This window comes from Malus domestica, chromosome 08, assembly GCF_042453785.1.
Source record: "Malus domestica chromosome 08, GDT2T_hap1".
Taxonomy (NCBI): domain Eukaryota; kingdom Viridiplantae; phylum Streptophyta; class Magnoliopsida; order Rosales; family Rosaceae; genus Malus; species Malus domestica.
This window is the reverse complement of record NC_091668.1, coordinates 2342879-2355356: the sequence shown is the minus strand read 5'-3', so window position 1 is coordinate 2355356 and position 12478 is coordinate 2342879. Positions and strand designations below refer to the sequence as shown.

The window sequence follows — 12478 nt, the reverse complement described above, 5'->3', positions numbered from 1 at the left end:
TACCCAATTTCTATGAACGCAACTATTCTCGATGTGATATTTGCTATTTGCTCCCAGATAATATAGAGAAAAAGTGCATCAAACATTATAAAAGTAATGATAAAAATGTAAAAAAAAAGTCCAATTCCAAGACTCTTGAAACAGATTGAATAAATATAATAGAAGACACGATAAACATAGCTTGAAAGAAGTTAAAAGATACCATCGCTCAGCTGAATACGATTTGTGATTCAGCAACACCGACGCCAACATCTTATGGTTGTTTATGCTGAGGATTCCCCTCCTCCGGAGGTTAGGCCGGCTGAGCATTCCCCCCCTCCTTCGGAGGCTATCCTTCCGTTAAGTAAACAAAACATGATGAAAATGAAGAAAACAATTCCATAAACGTAAGGTAGAATAATAGCTAACTCGCCACGATGTTCCATTTCAGAAAAGGAGAGATATTGAGTTTACAGAAAGCTAAGAGAGATATCGATGAAAATCAAAAAAATTATGTCGGAAATTCCTAGTTATTAGAATTGCAAAATGCATTCTGATTTTTATTTCAACTTTTGAGAAAACATTAAGATTTGAAATTTTTGCGTACGAATTCAAAAAATTTATCGTCGAAAATTAGAAACCCATTCCGACTTGGACCGCTAGTTGAATCTTATTATTTAAATCATTCAGTTATCAAATGAGATGAACCCTTGCCTACCCTGAAATAATAATTTCATCTTTATCACAAACTGGATGTCGTATCCACCATTAGCTATCTCGTTGTTGCCATTCCCTTTACGCTTTTAGATGCTTTTTTCCTCTTTATTATTAAGAAGCAAAGAGCAAATATCACCCCGAGAGTAGTGGCCGTCATAGAAATTGGTTATGTCAGGGAAATAATAGAGTTAGGTTTATGGGCTTTGGGACTATATATACAAAATATAATTGACCTCGAGTGCATCATATGACTTTTCACCCTACAGAACTGTTCTTATTTCCTAATTTCTTTCGTCTTATTCCTGAGACATCCTAGAGCTCTATCCTTTCTAGATTTTGCCATAGGAATAAATTCTATCATTTTAGTGTATTTCATAAAACTAATTGACGGTGGAAGAAAACTCAAGGGTTACGAATACGGGTTGTTTAGTCTCTCTATTACAACCTGCGTTTCTGTGCTTTTGTTCAAGAGCCATCAAGAAAGTGTAATAGCGGGGATCGAGAATCCGAACACTATATTTGCAATTTTAGGTATATCTATTTTCACACCTATTAGGTGTGAAAATAGATATTCTAAGAATCGCCTAATAGGTGTGAAAATAGATATACCTAAAATTGCAAATATAGTGTTCGGATTCTCGATCTCCGCTATTACACTTTCTTGATGGCTCTTGAACAAAAGCACAGAAACGCAGGTTGTAATAGATAGACTAAACAACCCGTATTCGTAACCCTTGAGTTTTCTTCCACCGTCAATTAGTTTTATGAAATACACTAAAATGACAGCATTTATTCCTATGGCAAAATCTAGAAAGGATAGAGCTCTAGGATGTCTCAGGAATAAGACGAAAGAAATTAGGAAATAGGAACAGTTCAGTAAGGTGAAAAAGCATATGATGCACTCGGGGTCAATTATATTTTGTATATATAGTCCCAAAGCCCATAAACCTAACTCTATTATTTCCCTGACATAACCAATTTCTATGATGGCCACTACTCTCGGGGTGATATTTGCTCTTTGCTTCTTGATAATAAAGAAGAAAAAAGCATCCAAAAGCGTAAAGGGAATGGCAAAAATGAGATAGCTAATGGTGGATACGACATCCGGTTTGTGATAAAGATGAAATTATTATTTCAGGGTAGGCAACGGTTCATTTCATTTGATATCTGAATGATTTAAATAATAAGATTCAACTAGCGGTCCAAGTCAGAATGAGTTTCTAATTTTCGACGATAAATTTTTTGAATTCGTACGCAAAAATTTCAAATCTTAATGTTTTCTCAAAAGTTGAAATGAAAATCAAAATGCATTTTGCAATTCTAATAACTAGGAATTTCCGACATAATTTTTTTCAAAGTGTGCACCTAACTTATTCTGATACCAAAATGTTTTGATTTGTCACTCAATTATAAAATGTGTTATCAATTATGTATTTTAGCTTTAGATATAGTTTGTTCACTGTTTTTTATATTCATCATAACTAAAATGAATAATCATACTAGTATTCCACCAAATAAATGACATGTAATAAACTTTTGAGAATACTCAAAAGCTTGTAAAATATATGAACTTCCGAATAACGTGTTGAAAAATTTAAGTTTAAAAGTTGTGTTCCGATCCTATTTCAAAATTACGGGTCGGAACTTAAAAATGTTGTTTCGATTAAACTTACATTCAATCGTATGTGACTCATACATTCAACCATGTAACGAAAATGTTTAAATGAATTAGTAATGCTATATTGCGGACAGAACCGAGCGTTTCCATCAGTTGGTTAGGCAGGACCACGGTTGTGACCGTTGGATGGCTGAGACTTTTAGATCAAGGGGTTTGATCATGTAGTTGAAAGAGCGGTGTACCTTTTCGACACCTCAGCATAAAATCGACACAGGATTTTGGTTTTGTTCTTAAGAAAAAAGATAATAACAAAGAGATTTTGTCTATATGTATTAGAGAGACCCACATTTAGTAATCAAAACTACATCACTCAGTCTTTATTATACATTTTCAAGTGTGTTAATATTGCCTGCAAAAATATGTTGTTTCGACTTGAATCGCCGGTCTTATGATATTTGTTTATGCAAAGAAGTTTGGAACGTTCAAGTTCAAATTTCTCTTTCCACAAGTTAAGTGAATTTAGAGTGTATCCAAATATGTTATTTCAACTTGCATGACCAGTCTTCTGATTATTGTACAACACATGAACAATAACATTTTGCGAAAAATGTATGTAGTAGTTTGTGGTAATAATTTTTAGGTTGAGGAAGTTTTACACCAGTATAAGACCATTGCCGTAACGGTGGCCATATGTTTTTTGATTTTCTGTTTCCCTTTCTTATTTGTCTAAAATGGAACATCCTACTCACTCACTCACTCTCACTCTATACTCACTCTCCCCATCTCCTTCCTCTCCCTCCCTCTCTTAGCTTTCTATAAACTCGCTCTCTCTCCTTTTCTTTCTCCTTTTTCTGAAATGGAACATCGTGGCGAGTTAGCTATTATTCTACCTTACGTTTACGGAACTGTTTTCTTGATTTTCATCATGTTTTGTTTACTTACCCGAAGAACAGCCTTCGAATGAAGGGAATGCTCAGCCGGCCTAACCTCCGGAGGAGAGGAATCCTCAGCGTGAACAACCATAAGATGTTGGTGTTGCTGAATCACAAATTGTATTCAGCTGAGCGATGGTATCTTTTAACTTCTTTCAAGCTATGTTTATCGTGCCTTCTATTATATTTATTCCATCTGTTTCAAGAGTCTTGGAATTGGACATTTTTTACATTTGTATCATTATTTTTATAATGTTTGATGCACTTTTTCTCTATATCATCTGGGAGCAAATATCAACTTGAGAATAGTTGCGTTCATAGAAATTGGGTACGTCAGGGAAATAATGGAGTTAGTTTTATTCCTAAGACATCCTAGAACACAGGGGTCAATAATATTCTGTAAATACCGTCCTAACCCTCATAAAACTAACTCTATTATTTTCCTAACATACCCAATTTCTATGAACGCAATTATTTTCAGGGTGATATTTGCTATTTGCTCCGAAATAATATAGTGAAAAAGTGCATCCAAATACAACCGGCGGCATATCATTGATATGACTTGTATTTTTAATTTTTGATTACATTTTAATTTTATTTTTTCCAATACAACCGGCGGCATATCATTGATAAGACTTGTATTTTGGATTTTTTTTTTCAAATACAGCCGACATGTCGTTGATATAATTTGTATTTTTAGTTTTCGAATACATTTTTATTTTTTTTCAAATACAGTCGAGGACATGTCGTTGATATGATTTGTATTTTTAATTTTTGAACACACTTTTATTTTTATTTTTACAAATACAACTGACGGCTTGTCATTGATATGATTTATACTTTGGAATTTTTTTTTCAAATACAGCCGACGACATGTCGTTGATATGATTTGTATTTTTAGTTTTCGAATACATTTTTTTTTTTTTCCAAATACAGTCGACGGCATGTTGATATGATTTGTATTTTGGAAAGAGAAGCCTATGGCCACACGAACAAGTAGCAGGAAGACAAGAATAGAGAAAAAAGGAAGACTATAAATCCGTTTCATTCCTTGGCCATCTTCATTGTGCCTCTCCTATCTTTGCTTTCCCATTCCATTTCCTTTCCTTTTGCTTTTCTGCGGCATTTCGTCGAGCAGGTTTTCTTCGATGTTTTTGTTCACAAATTGTTAACACTTACAACAGACATGTATGGTTCATCTTATTATCCGTTTTAAATGTGTGCTTTTCTTTTAATTACAGAAACCATGATCAGATTGTTTAAAGTGAAAGAAAAGCAAAAGGAAACAGCTGAAAACGCAAAGGAGAATGGTCTTGTAAAGAAGCAAAGTGCAGGAGAATTGCGTCTTCATAGAGGTAAATATGATTTTAGAATGTATATATGTTATGATTTGCTGCAATGTATTACAAAGTTATACGCTTACACGCATATTAAGTTCCTAAATACACGTTTAACTCCAACGTACGTAAAGGCAAGGTTTCGGTGTTTATTTTAATTCCTTCGAACAATCCTTCATTTGTATCATGACACAGAACTCAACGAAATGACATTCTAGGATTTATATTGCCGATCCCATTTAGGGAGAAAAGACTTTGTTGTTGTCCTTCAATTGTATTATGTTGTTGTCTTGTAGATATAAGTGAGTTGAACATGCCAGAAGAATGCAAGATTTCATTCCCCAATGGAAAGGATGATTTGATGGACTTTGAGATCACCATTACACCTTATCGGGGATATTATATGTAAGTAACCTTTGATCTGAAGCTTCATTTGGCTCTCTATATGTTGTTTGGATTTTACAACTTCGATGTCATCTTGCTGACACCGACATTTTGTACCTCTTGTCGCAGGGGTGGTGGGTTTGTCTTCACGTTTAAAGTTCCCGCAGTCTACCCTCATGAGCCTCCGAAGGTCAAGTGCAAAACCAAGGTAACGAAACCTTAGTTATATCAAAACTTAACTTTCGTGTATATTGGTTACGATCCAAACCATAATATATATCTGGTGTTGTATAATGCATACCATCTGTGCAGATCTACCATCCCAACATCGACTTAGAAGGAAACACTTGCCTTAACATTCTTCGGGAAGACTGGAAACCTGTCTTAAATATAAACACTGTTATTTACGGATTGTATCACCTATTCACGGTATCTCTGATCGTAACACAAAATATTTCGTGACCTCAAACAAACTATCCGTTTTGGTGTTGCTAGGTTTTATTTGGATGTGTACCTGTTGTGAACTCAAATCCTGCATTTCTTCATGCAGGAACCTAACCATGAGGACCCCTTAAATCAAGAAGCAGCTGATCTTTTGAGGGACAATCCAAAATTGTTTGGATTGAACGTGAGAAAATCGATCGAGGGAAACATATGGGTGGGAGGCGCCCATTTTCCTGGGTGCAAAACGGGTGACTTCTACTGATTCGGTTTATCTAGGGTTTTGCTTCACCGTGTTCCAACCATGGTTGTATGAGGTTGAAGGTTTGTGTGTTTCTGGGGTGTTTTCTGCATTTCAGGTGAGTACTTGGTGGGGGATTGTCTTGTGGCACATTTTCAGCCCATACTTGTAGCAGGATAGCGTGTATTAGTGTAGTTTTGATCTTCCTTCCATTAATAACATGGCATCATGTTAAGGCTTGGTTTTGACTTACTATTTCAATTTAATTGAATCAATGTCGTGGCCGCTGTTTGTTGATGGTTCGATAATTTGGGGATGCAGTTATTAATAAAACAACAATTCAACATATCGTGTCTCCCAGTTCAACCTCAATCATTTACGGTCTTGTCTTGTGGCAAATTTTCAGCCCATAATTTGGGGGTGCATGTATAAAATCATAACTATTATACGTATGATTTAGCATTTTGCTCATTCGGAGTACTAGATTAAACTCATGAAAACATAAAACTTCAGAGAAGTGGGACTACATAGTGGCGGTGTCCCAATCCCTTATGCATCGTCATGTGCTTTAATTTACTGACATAATATTTCATGATTAGTTTAAAACATCATCACTTTAGCATGTTAGTTGTATGCGAGTTCTTCTCCCAAAGATGCATGAATGCAAATTGCAATCAGTTTTTCAGCGTGTTTGATCCATAACCCGTAATTTTGGGTTGGGCCTGGTGAAATAGGCATTAAATGTTGGAACTCAAAGCCCATTATCTTACCCAAATCCCCATGAAGAGAACAAAACAGAAGGAAAAGGATCCTTCTCGATCCTTTTTCTGGGATCCTTCCGAATCCTATTTCTGAGGATCCTTCTTGGATTTTTTTTTTTTTGGGATTCTAAAGATTTTGTGATCTTAATTGTTTATTATACATTGTATGTTTTCATTAGTTACTATTTATATTTAATTTTAAATTTTAAATTTTAAAATAATTTATAACCATACGATGTACGATAAACTATCCCAATCATAAAAGTCCTAAGATCCCTTCCCAAAACAGAAAAACCCAACCAGAAAAGTGGGTCCCATGGAAACTGCCGGACCCGCGAGAGAATTATTAGTTCGTCGGGAAAAACAGTTATATAATCAAAATCCACGCGGCGAAAAGCGTTTCTCTCTCACACACTCGCAACGGAGACCAACTCGCCTGCGCTCGGAAACACTATGCAAAAGATAGGTCTTCAATCACTGATCGTATATATAACACGATCCTAATCTAACGGCCCTTGATCAGCTATCGAGAAACGACTATGAGTGCAACCAATAAAAAACGCCGACCGCAAGGCCTTTCAGTGCACCCGCAGTGCGTGGTATCCTTTCTCAGCTTCTTTTTTCTTTCAGCTAACACTGAGAGGAGAGAGAAGGAGAAGAGAGAGATTCTTCCACACAAACCAGCGAAAAAGCGGAAGCGCATTCCTCGTGATTCTGCCGGGTTTAAATCCCCTGCGACGCACCTGAGCTCGACCATTTACAATCTCTGCGGCCGAGAGAGAGGTAGAGGGAGCTAATTGGTTCGAAGAATGACGTCGGATGGGGCGACTTCAGCGGCGACGATGGCGCGGAGGAAGCCGTCGTGGCGGGAGAGGGAGAACAACCGGAGGAGAGAGCGGAGGAGGAGAGCCATCGCGGCGAAGATATTCGCCGGCCTCCGAGCTCAGGGAGGCTTCAATTTGCCCAAGCACTGCGACAACAACGAGGTCCTTAAAGCTCTCTGCCTCCAGGCCGGCTGGACCGTCGAGGACGACGGCACCACCTACCGGAAGGTCGCCGTACTTTAATTATCCCAAATCCTTATTTAATTTATAGTTAATTTTAATTTCAATTTCTTGTAGCTTAGATCCGTAGAAAATTATGATGAATTCAATTAATTGGATTGTGTTTGTTGTTGTACAGGGATTAAAGCCGAGTCAAACTGATACGCCGGCCGCATCAACCAAGATCAGCCCGTACTCTTCGCTAAATCCGAGTCCAATCCCGTCCTACCAAGTCAGTCCGTCGTCTTCGTCCTATCCCAGTCCCACCCGTTTCGATCCCGTCACTAATTCGTCCAATCCAATTCACTATCTCCGCTCTGCAATCCCACCATCTCTTCCTCCCCTGCGAATTTCCAACAGTGCCCCTGTAACCCCGCCGCTCTCCTCCCCGACCTGCAGACGCCCCAACCCAATTCCCAACTGGGACACCATTGCCAAACAGTCCATGGCCTCTTTCGATTACCCATTTTACGCCGTCTCCGCTCCAGCGAGCCCGACCCGCCAACACCATCCTCATCCTACAGCTGCCACTATCCCCGAATGCGACGAGTCCGATGCTTCCACCGTCGATTCCGGACAATGGGTTTGCTTCCAGAGATTTGCTCCTTCTCTGTCAGCAATGCCAGCCTCTCCGACCTTCAGTCTTGTGAAGCCTGCTTTCCCTCAGCAGAATATTCCCGCGGATCAAATCCCGGACGTAAAGCCGTGGATCGGAGAGAAGATTCACGAGGTGGGATTGGATGACTTGGAGCTCACGCTTGGGAATGGAAAGGCTCGGATTTAATCCAATCCCGAAGTGTGAGCAACTGAGTTATGAAAGATAATGAGGAGAAAAGAGGTTGGCGATCTGCCACAACCCTTTCTGGGTCAATCTGCGTATCTCAAACCATACTTGTTGTCTGTAAGATCTGAAGTTATTTTATTTCTTAATTTTTCCGTTCGAATTTGTTTGAGATGTTTTAATTTTGATATTGGTATTGTTGTTGTGTATCGTTTTTCTTTCTCAAATGTACTTTTAATTTATTTTTTGTAGAAATATTTTCCAAAACGTAATTTCGAATCAAGTATTGCAATGTTATAAAGATCAGGTATACACCACGGAATGTCATGTGAGAACGTTAAAACACATGACATCACGTTATTCATTTGGGACGCCTTCGTAGCGAAGCCGGTGTGGGTAACGCCTCGAAAATTTCCATTGAGAGCAAAATATTCAAAGCAATACACCAAAACAATAGCGGATATTTATTACAGGACACTAAATGAAGAGCAAATTACAAGGGATGAGAAGGTTTTTAGATACAACTGTGCAAGCATAACACTCTTACCTAGTTAGTTTAATGACACAGACATGATAAAAGCATGCAAAAACTACTAGAGAACATCTGATTTTTCACCTTCTTACAGTAACTTCTAAATTATGTAGATTTTGTGCGATTAGCGAAGAAGTTTGGCTCAGTCAATTCGGTCATTTCTGGTCTCCGATCTTCGTAGCTTCGGTTAGTTTAGTGCCATCTTCTCCTGTCTTCTTCTCAATCTTATGTTTTGAGTCTGCGTTGGCATTTGCATTGCATTCCTTGAACCTGAAGCATGTTGCGAGATGATCGTTCACAATCCCCGCCACTTGCATAAATGAGTAAACGACAGTAGGCCCGACGCAGCGGAAGCCTCTCTTCATCAAATCTTTACTTATGGCTTCAGCTTTTGGGGACTTCACCGGCACTTGACGTGCATAACGGAATCCATTTCTTACGGGCTTGTGGTTCACAAAGCTCCAGCAGTAGTTACTGAAGGAACCAAACTCCTGCTGAACCTGCAAAACGAGTGAATCGCATGGAAACCTATATTTCAGAAGGAATTCACCGGCAAAATTCCCCTATGAATGTGAGCTTAAGCAACGGCGCAAGGTGCATTGACTGAATAGTGATTACCTTGAGCATTTGTTTGGCATTCTCTTCAATTGCACGAAGCTTTTGTTCGGACAGCACCTTGAGAGACAGTAGTTTCTTCTCTTCAAACTTCGCAATGGAGGACGGATCAAAATTGTCGAAAAGTTTCCTGCCAAGGGATGAAACCAGCATAAAAGTATAATCTCAAACACTGACATTACTTCATCCGAAACGCTTAAATGAAATGAACCATGGCAGTTGTGATTGTTGTGAAACAAGCATACCTGAATATGTCTCTCTTGTGCAGTATTTCCGGCCAGCTGAGTTCCGCTAGAGCTTGTGAAAGGACAAGCAGTTCAAACAGCCTCTTATCGTCATACACCGGAACCCCCCATTCTTCGTCGTGGAAACAAGTATAAATCGGGTCTATTTAAGTAAATAATAGTGTCAATTAAAGCGGGCAAATCAATCCAAATTGAACAAAATGTTGCAAAATTTCAAGTTTGGATGCGCTTTTAAAATGAGGGCAGGGTTTTTGATAAAAATATTTTAAAAACCAATCATTAGTAAAAATACAATAAAATCCTGAAAAAAAACACTTAAATGCTTTCCGGAAAAAACACATAATTGCTTAGTGCTTTTGGAACCGAAAAATATTTTCCTAAAAGGTTTTCAATCGCATCCAAACAAGCTCTTGATTCTCAACTCAACTATATGCATGTTATAAGCAATTCTAATATATCTTTGGCAAATGAAAAGAATTTAAAGTTCTTATCAATTTTCTAAATTTAGGCAAATTTTCCAAATAAACATTCCAATTTCCCCTCTTTTTCTTATCAATTTTCTAGGCGGCCAAACACCATATAAACTACTAAAAAGAGCACAGCAAATTTACCAGCGTGAGGTGTAATCCACTCGCACCGTTTCGGCGGACCGGCGGGCTTGGCCACCTCGGCATCGTCGGAAGCAACCCTCGCCGGCCTCAAGCTCTTACGCCTCACAATCTTTCCAGGACTCGCCGTCTTCGCAGAGTAACCGCTCGACGACGTGTCCGAAGAGCACGTGCTGTCCACCGACACGTCGCTCCGCACCACCGGTTCCGGCAATTCCGGTACAGATTTTTTCGGCCTCGGTGTCTGCTGCGGCGGCTTCTTCGCGCCGTCGTCTTTGCGTTTCGGGCCCTCCAAAACCCTAACTCTGTTCCCGCCGGGACCGAGCACGGCTCGCGGCTCGCAAATCGGAGATTGAAGCTTACTGGCCACCGACATTGCCATCGATAGCTTCGAATTCGAGCTCCGCCGGTTCGATTTCGAGCTCCAAAACGACGGGTTCAGCTGAATTTTCTGTCGAAATGGAAGATTATTATTATCCTTGCGTGTTGTGTATTTTGCTTTGGGATGGTGGTTGGATGGGTAATTAGGGCGTCAGCGGAGGGTAAAATGGTAAGTTGGAATTTTGAAGCAGAGAGCGGAAGGGGAGAGGAGGAGAGTGGAGTGGTGAAAGCGAGGGGGGAGCAAAGTGACGCAAAAACGAACCGTTTTCTGCAGATTTAAAACGGAAGGCTGGAACGGGTAACGTACCGATAACAGCCCGTGATGCTTGCGTGTCGGTGACATTTAACCGTTTTGGTTTTGAAAGCGACAGAGAAACTTCCCCCAATATCCAATTTGCCCAAGGCACTGCGACATGTCCCTTGGTTATGTTGGAGTTCAAAATTTTCCTTTCGTAAGTTAGATTAGTTTAGAGTTTAAACTTCTAAACTGCATTAATAAAAATTAGATTTTTCGTTTAACGTCCAATTTATTTATGTACATTTCTTAAGACTTTTTTTTGCATTTTCTAAGACTCCTCAAAGCTTTCAAGGGTTGAGCTAATTATATTTAAGCTTATGGCTGGTATTGTAATCACCAATTCAAAATTAATGGTTTCTCTCAAACTCTCGTAAATTTCAGAAGATTTGGTTTTCTGAGGGTATATATTTGTATCCCTTAACGCTTGTGATGTGTCTATTAATATGTGATTATTGTATTATAGTTGTTACAAAATATAAAGAAAAGAAGCGGCAAACCTAAAACTACTTAATTAAGGGAAGATAAATACTTTGGATTGGTTTCAATTAATGTGCGTAAAGCATCAAGAAGGTTCTGGGTTTTCACGGGGTAGAAATGAGGGGTAAAATTGGTATTTTGGATATTCAAAGCGAACTACCAGCAAGCAGCAAACCGGGAAGCCGGAAGAGGCGGTTGGAGGAACAACCGACGCTTTAGGCCGCCAGTCGCATTCAGTTGGTAAACGTTATGCATGTAAATTGTGAAACGGGTTACGTTTTGTGCGCTTTATACGGTGACGTGGCGGGGAAAGGGGTTCCTTACCGTTGAGTAAAGTATCCAAAGTGCAAACTCAGTGGGTAACCAACGGCTAGTCGGCTATATGACTTGGTCCCACTGGGCCTCTTCACATGGGCCGGTCTGGGCCTCTATGGAGTCATCAAATATCTACTATTAAGTTGCATGACTTTGAAAACTGTAAGTGTAAATCCATGGGGATAAAAGGCCCACGAGATCGAAGAATATGTATGTGAAAGTCTTTTGAAGACCTTCCAAATGTTGGGACAAATGTTGGGACAAATCATTTTTGTGCTTACCAACTGTTTGATGTAATGTATGTTAAGCATATTTTGACAGGTTGTATCGACAACACCTCCGACAAATTCAAAAATTCTCTCTCTTTGTATCATTCATTAGATTGGTGCAGCATATATCGATATTTGTAGACATGTATACAACATGGTTTAGTTGACGACAACAAGCTTATAAAGTAATTGACGAAATGACTCAGTGAATAACCTGAAGTTTTTGTGCGCGCTTTGCGCTATGTATATATATATAAATAATAATAAAAACTTGTATTTAACATTAGGATCCGCCCAAAGTTCGAATTCTGAATCTACCACTGTCTATACCCAAGTTTGAATGCACTTTCTAGCAATTTAGATTAAATCTATGCTGAAGAAATCATATTTTATTTTGTACCACATTGTAACACTTCTCTAATTAAAAAAATAATAAATTAGTTGTGTTTGTAAAGCCCTACCTCTATTAGATAGGTGCCACTCAAAATAATGTGATTACTTTCA

The 12478-nt window shown here is 38.8% G+C and overlaps 3 protein-coding genes across 3 annotated transcripts; 2 read left to right on the top strand and 1 right to left on the bottom strand.

The window, feature by feature from the left end:
- The first annotated feature begins 4286 nt into the window (after positions 1-4286).
- Positions 4287-5888, top strand: LOC103440555 (NEDD8-conjugating enzyme Ubc12-like). Its single transcript, XM_070826693.1, has 6 exons — positions 4287-4384; positions 4488-4601; positions 4880-4988; positions 5097-5175; positions 5280-5396; positions 5518-5888. The coding sequence occupies exons 2-6, from the start codon at positions 4493-4495 to the stop codon at positions 5671-5673; spliced, it is 570 nt and encodes a 189-aa protein (XP_070682794.1). The 5' UTR covers positions 4287-4384; positions 4488-4492; the 3' UTR covers positions 5674-5888.
- Positions 5889-6980: 1092 nt separating this feature from the next.
- Positions 6981-8535, top strand: LOC103440513 (protein BRASSINAZOLE-RESISTANT 1). Its single transcript, XM_008379210.4, has 2 exons — positions 6981-7462; positions 7593-8535. Exons 1-2 carry the CDS (start codon positions 7220-7222, stop codon positions 8235-8237), a joined length of 888 nt encoding a protein of 295 aa, XP_008377432.2. The 5' UTR covers positions 6981-7219; the 3' UTR covers positions 8238-8535.
- Positions 8536-8675: 140 nt separating this feature from the next.
- On the bottom strand, positions 8676-10929 carry LOC103440512 (uncharacterized). The gene is made up of 4 exons (XM_008379208.4): positions 10238-10929; positions 9627-9768; positions 9385-9511; positions 8676-9266 (listed from the first exon to the last, which is right to left on the bottom strand). The coding sequence occupies exons 1-4, from the start codon at positions 10614-10616 to the stop codon at positions 8922-8924; spliced, it is 993 nt and encodes a 330-aa protein (XP_008377430.3). The 5' UTR covers positions 10617-10929; the 3' UTR covers positions 8676-8921.
- Positions 10930-12478: the final 1549 nt, after the last annotated feature.

Coding starts and splice junctions, on each gene's coding strand:
- LOC103440555 (XM_070826693.1), top strand. CDS start 4,493: ATGATCAGATTGTTTAAAGTGAAAGAAAAGCAAAAGGAAACAGCTGAA. Junction 4,989..5,096: donor CCTTATCGGGGATATTATAT/GTAAGTAACCTT, acceptor CTCTTGTCGCAG/GGGTGGTGGGTTTGTCTTCA. Junction 5,176..5,279: donor AGGTCAAGTGCAAAACCAAG/GTAACGAAACCT, acceptor CCATCTGTGCAG/ATCTACCATCCCAACATCGA.
- LOC103440513 (XM_008379210.4), top strand. CDS start 7,220: ATGACGTCGGATGGGGCGACTTCAGCGGCGACGATGGCGCGGAGGAAG. Junction 7,463..7,592: donor ACGGCACCACCTACCGGAAG/GTCGCCGTACTT, acceptor GTTGTTGTACAG/GGATTAAAGCCGAGTCAAAC.
- LOC103440512 (XM_008379208.4), bottom strand. CDS start 10,616: ATGGCAATGTCGGTGGCCAGTAAGCTTCAATCTCCGATTTGCGAGCCG. Junction 9,512..9,626: donor CACAAGAGAGACATATTCAG/GTATGCTTGTTT, acceptor ATCCCTTGGCAG/GAAACTTTTCGACAATTTTG. Junction 9,267..9,384: donor ATGCCAAACAAATGCTCAAG/GTAATCACTATT, acceptor CTCGTTTTGCAG/GTTCAGCAGGAGTTTGGTTC.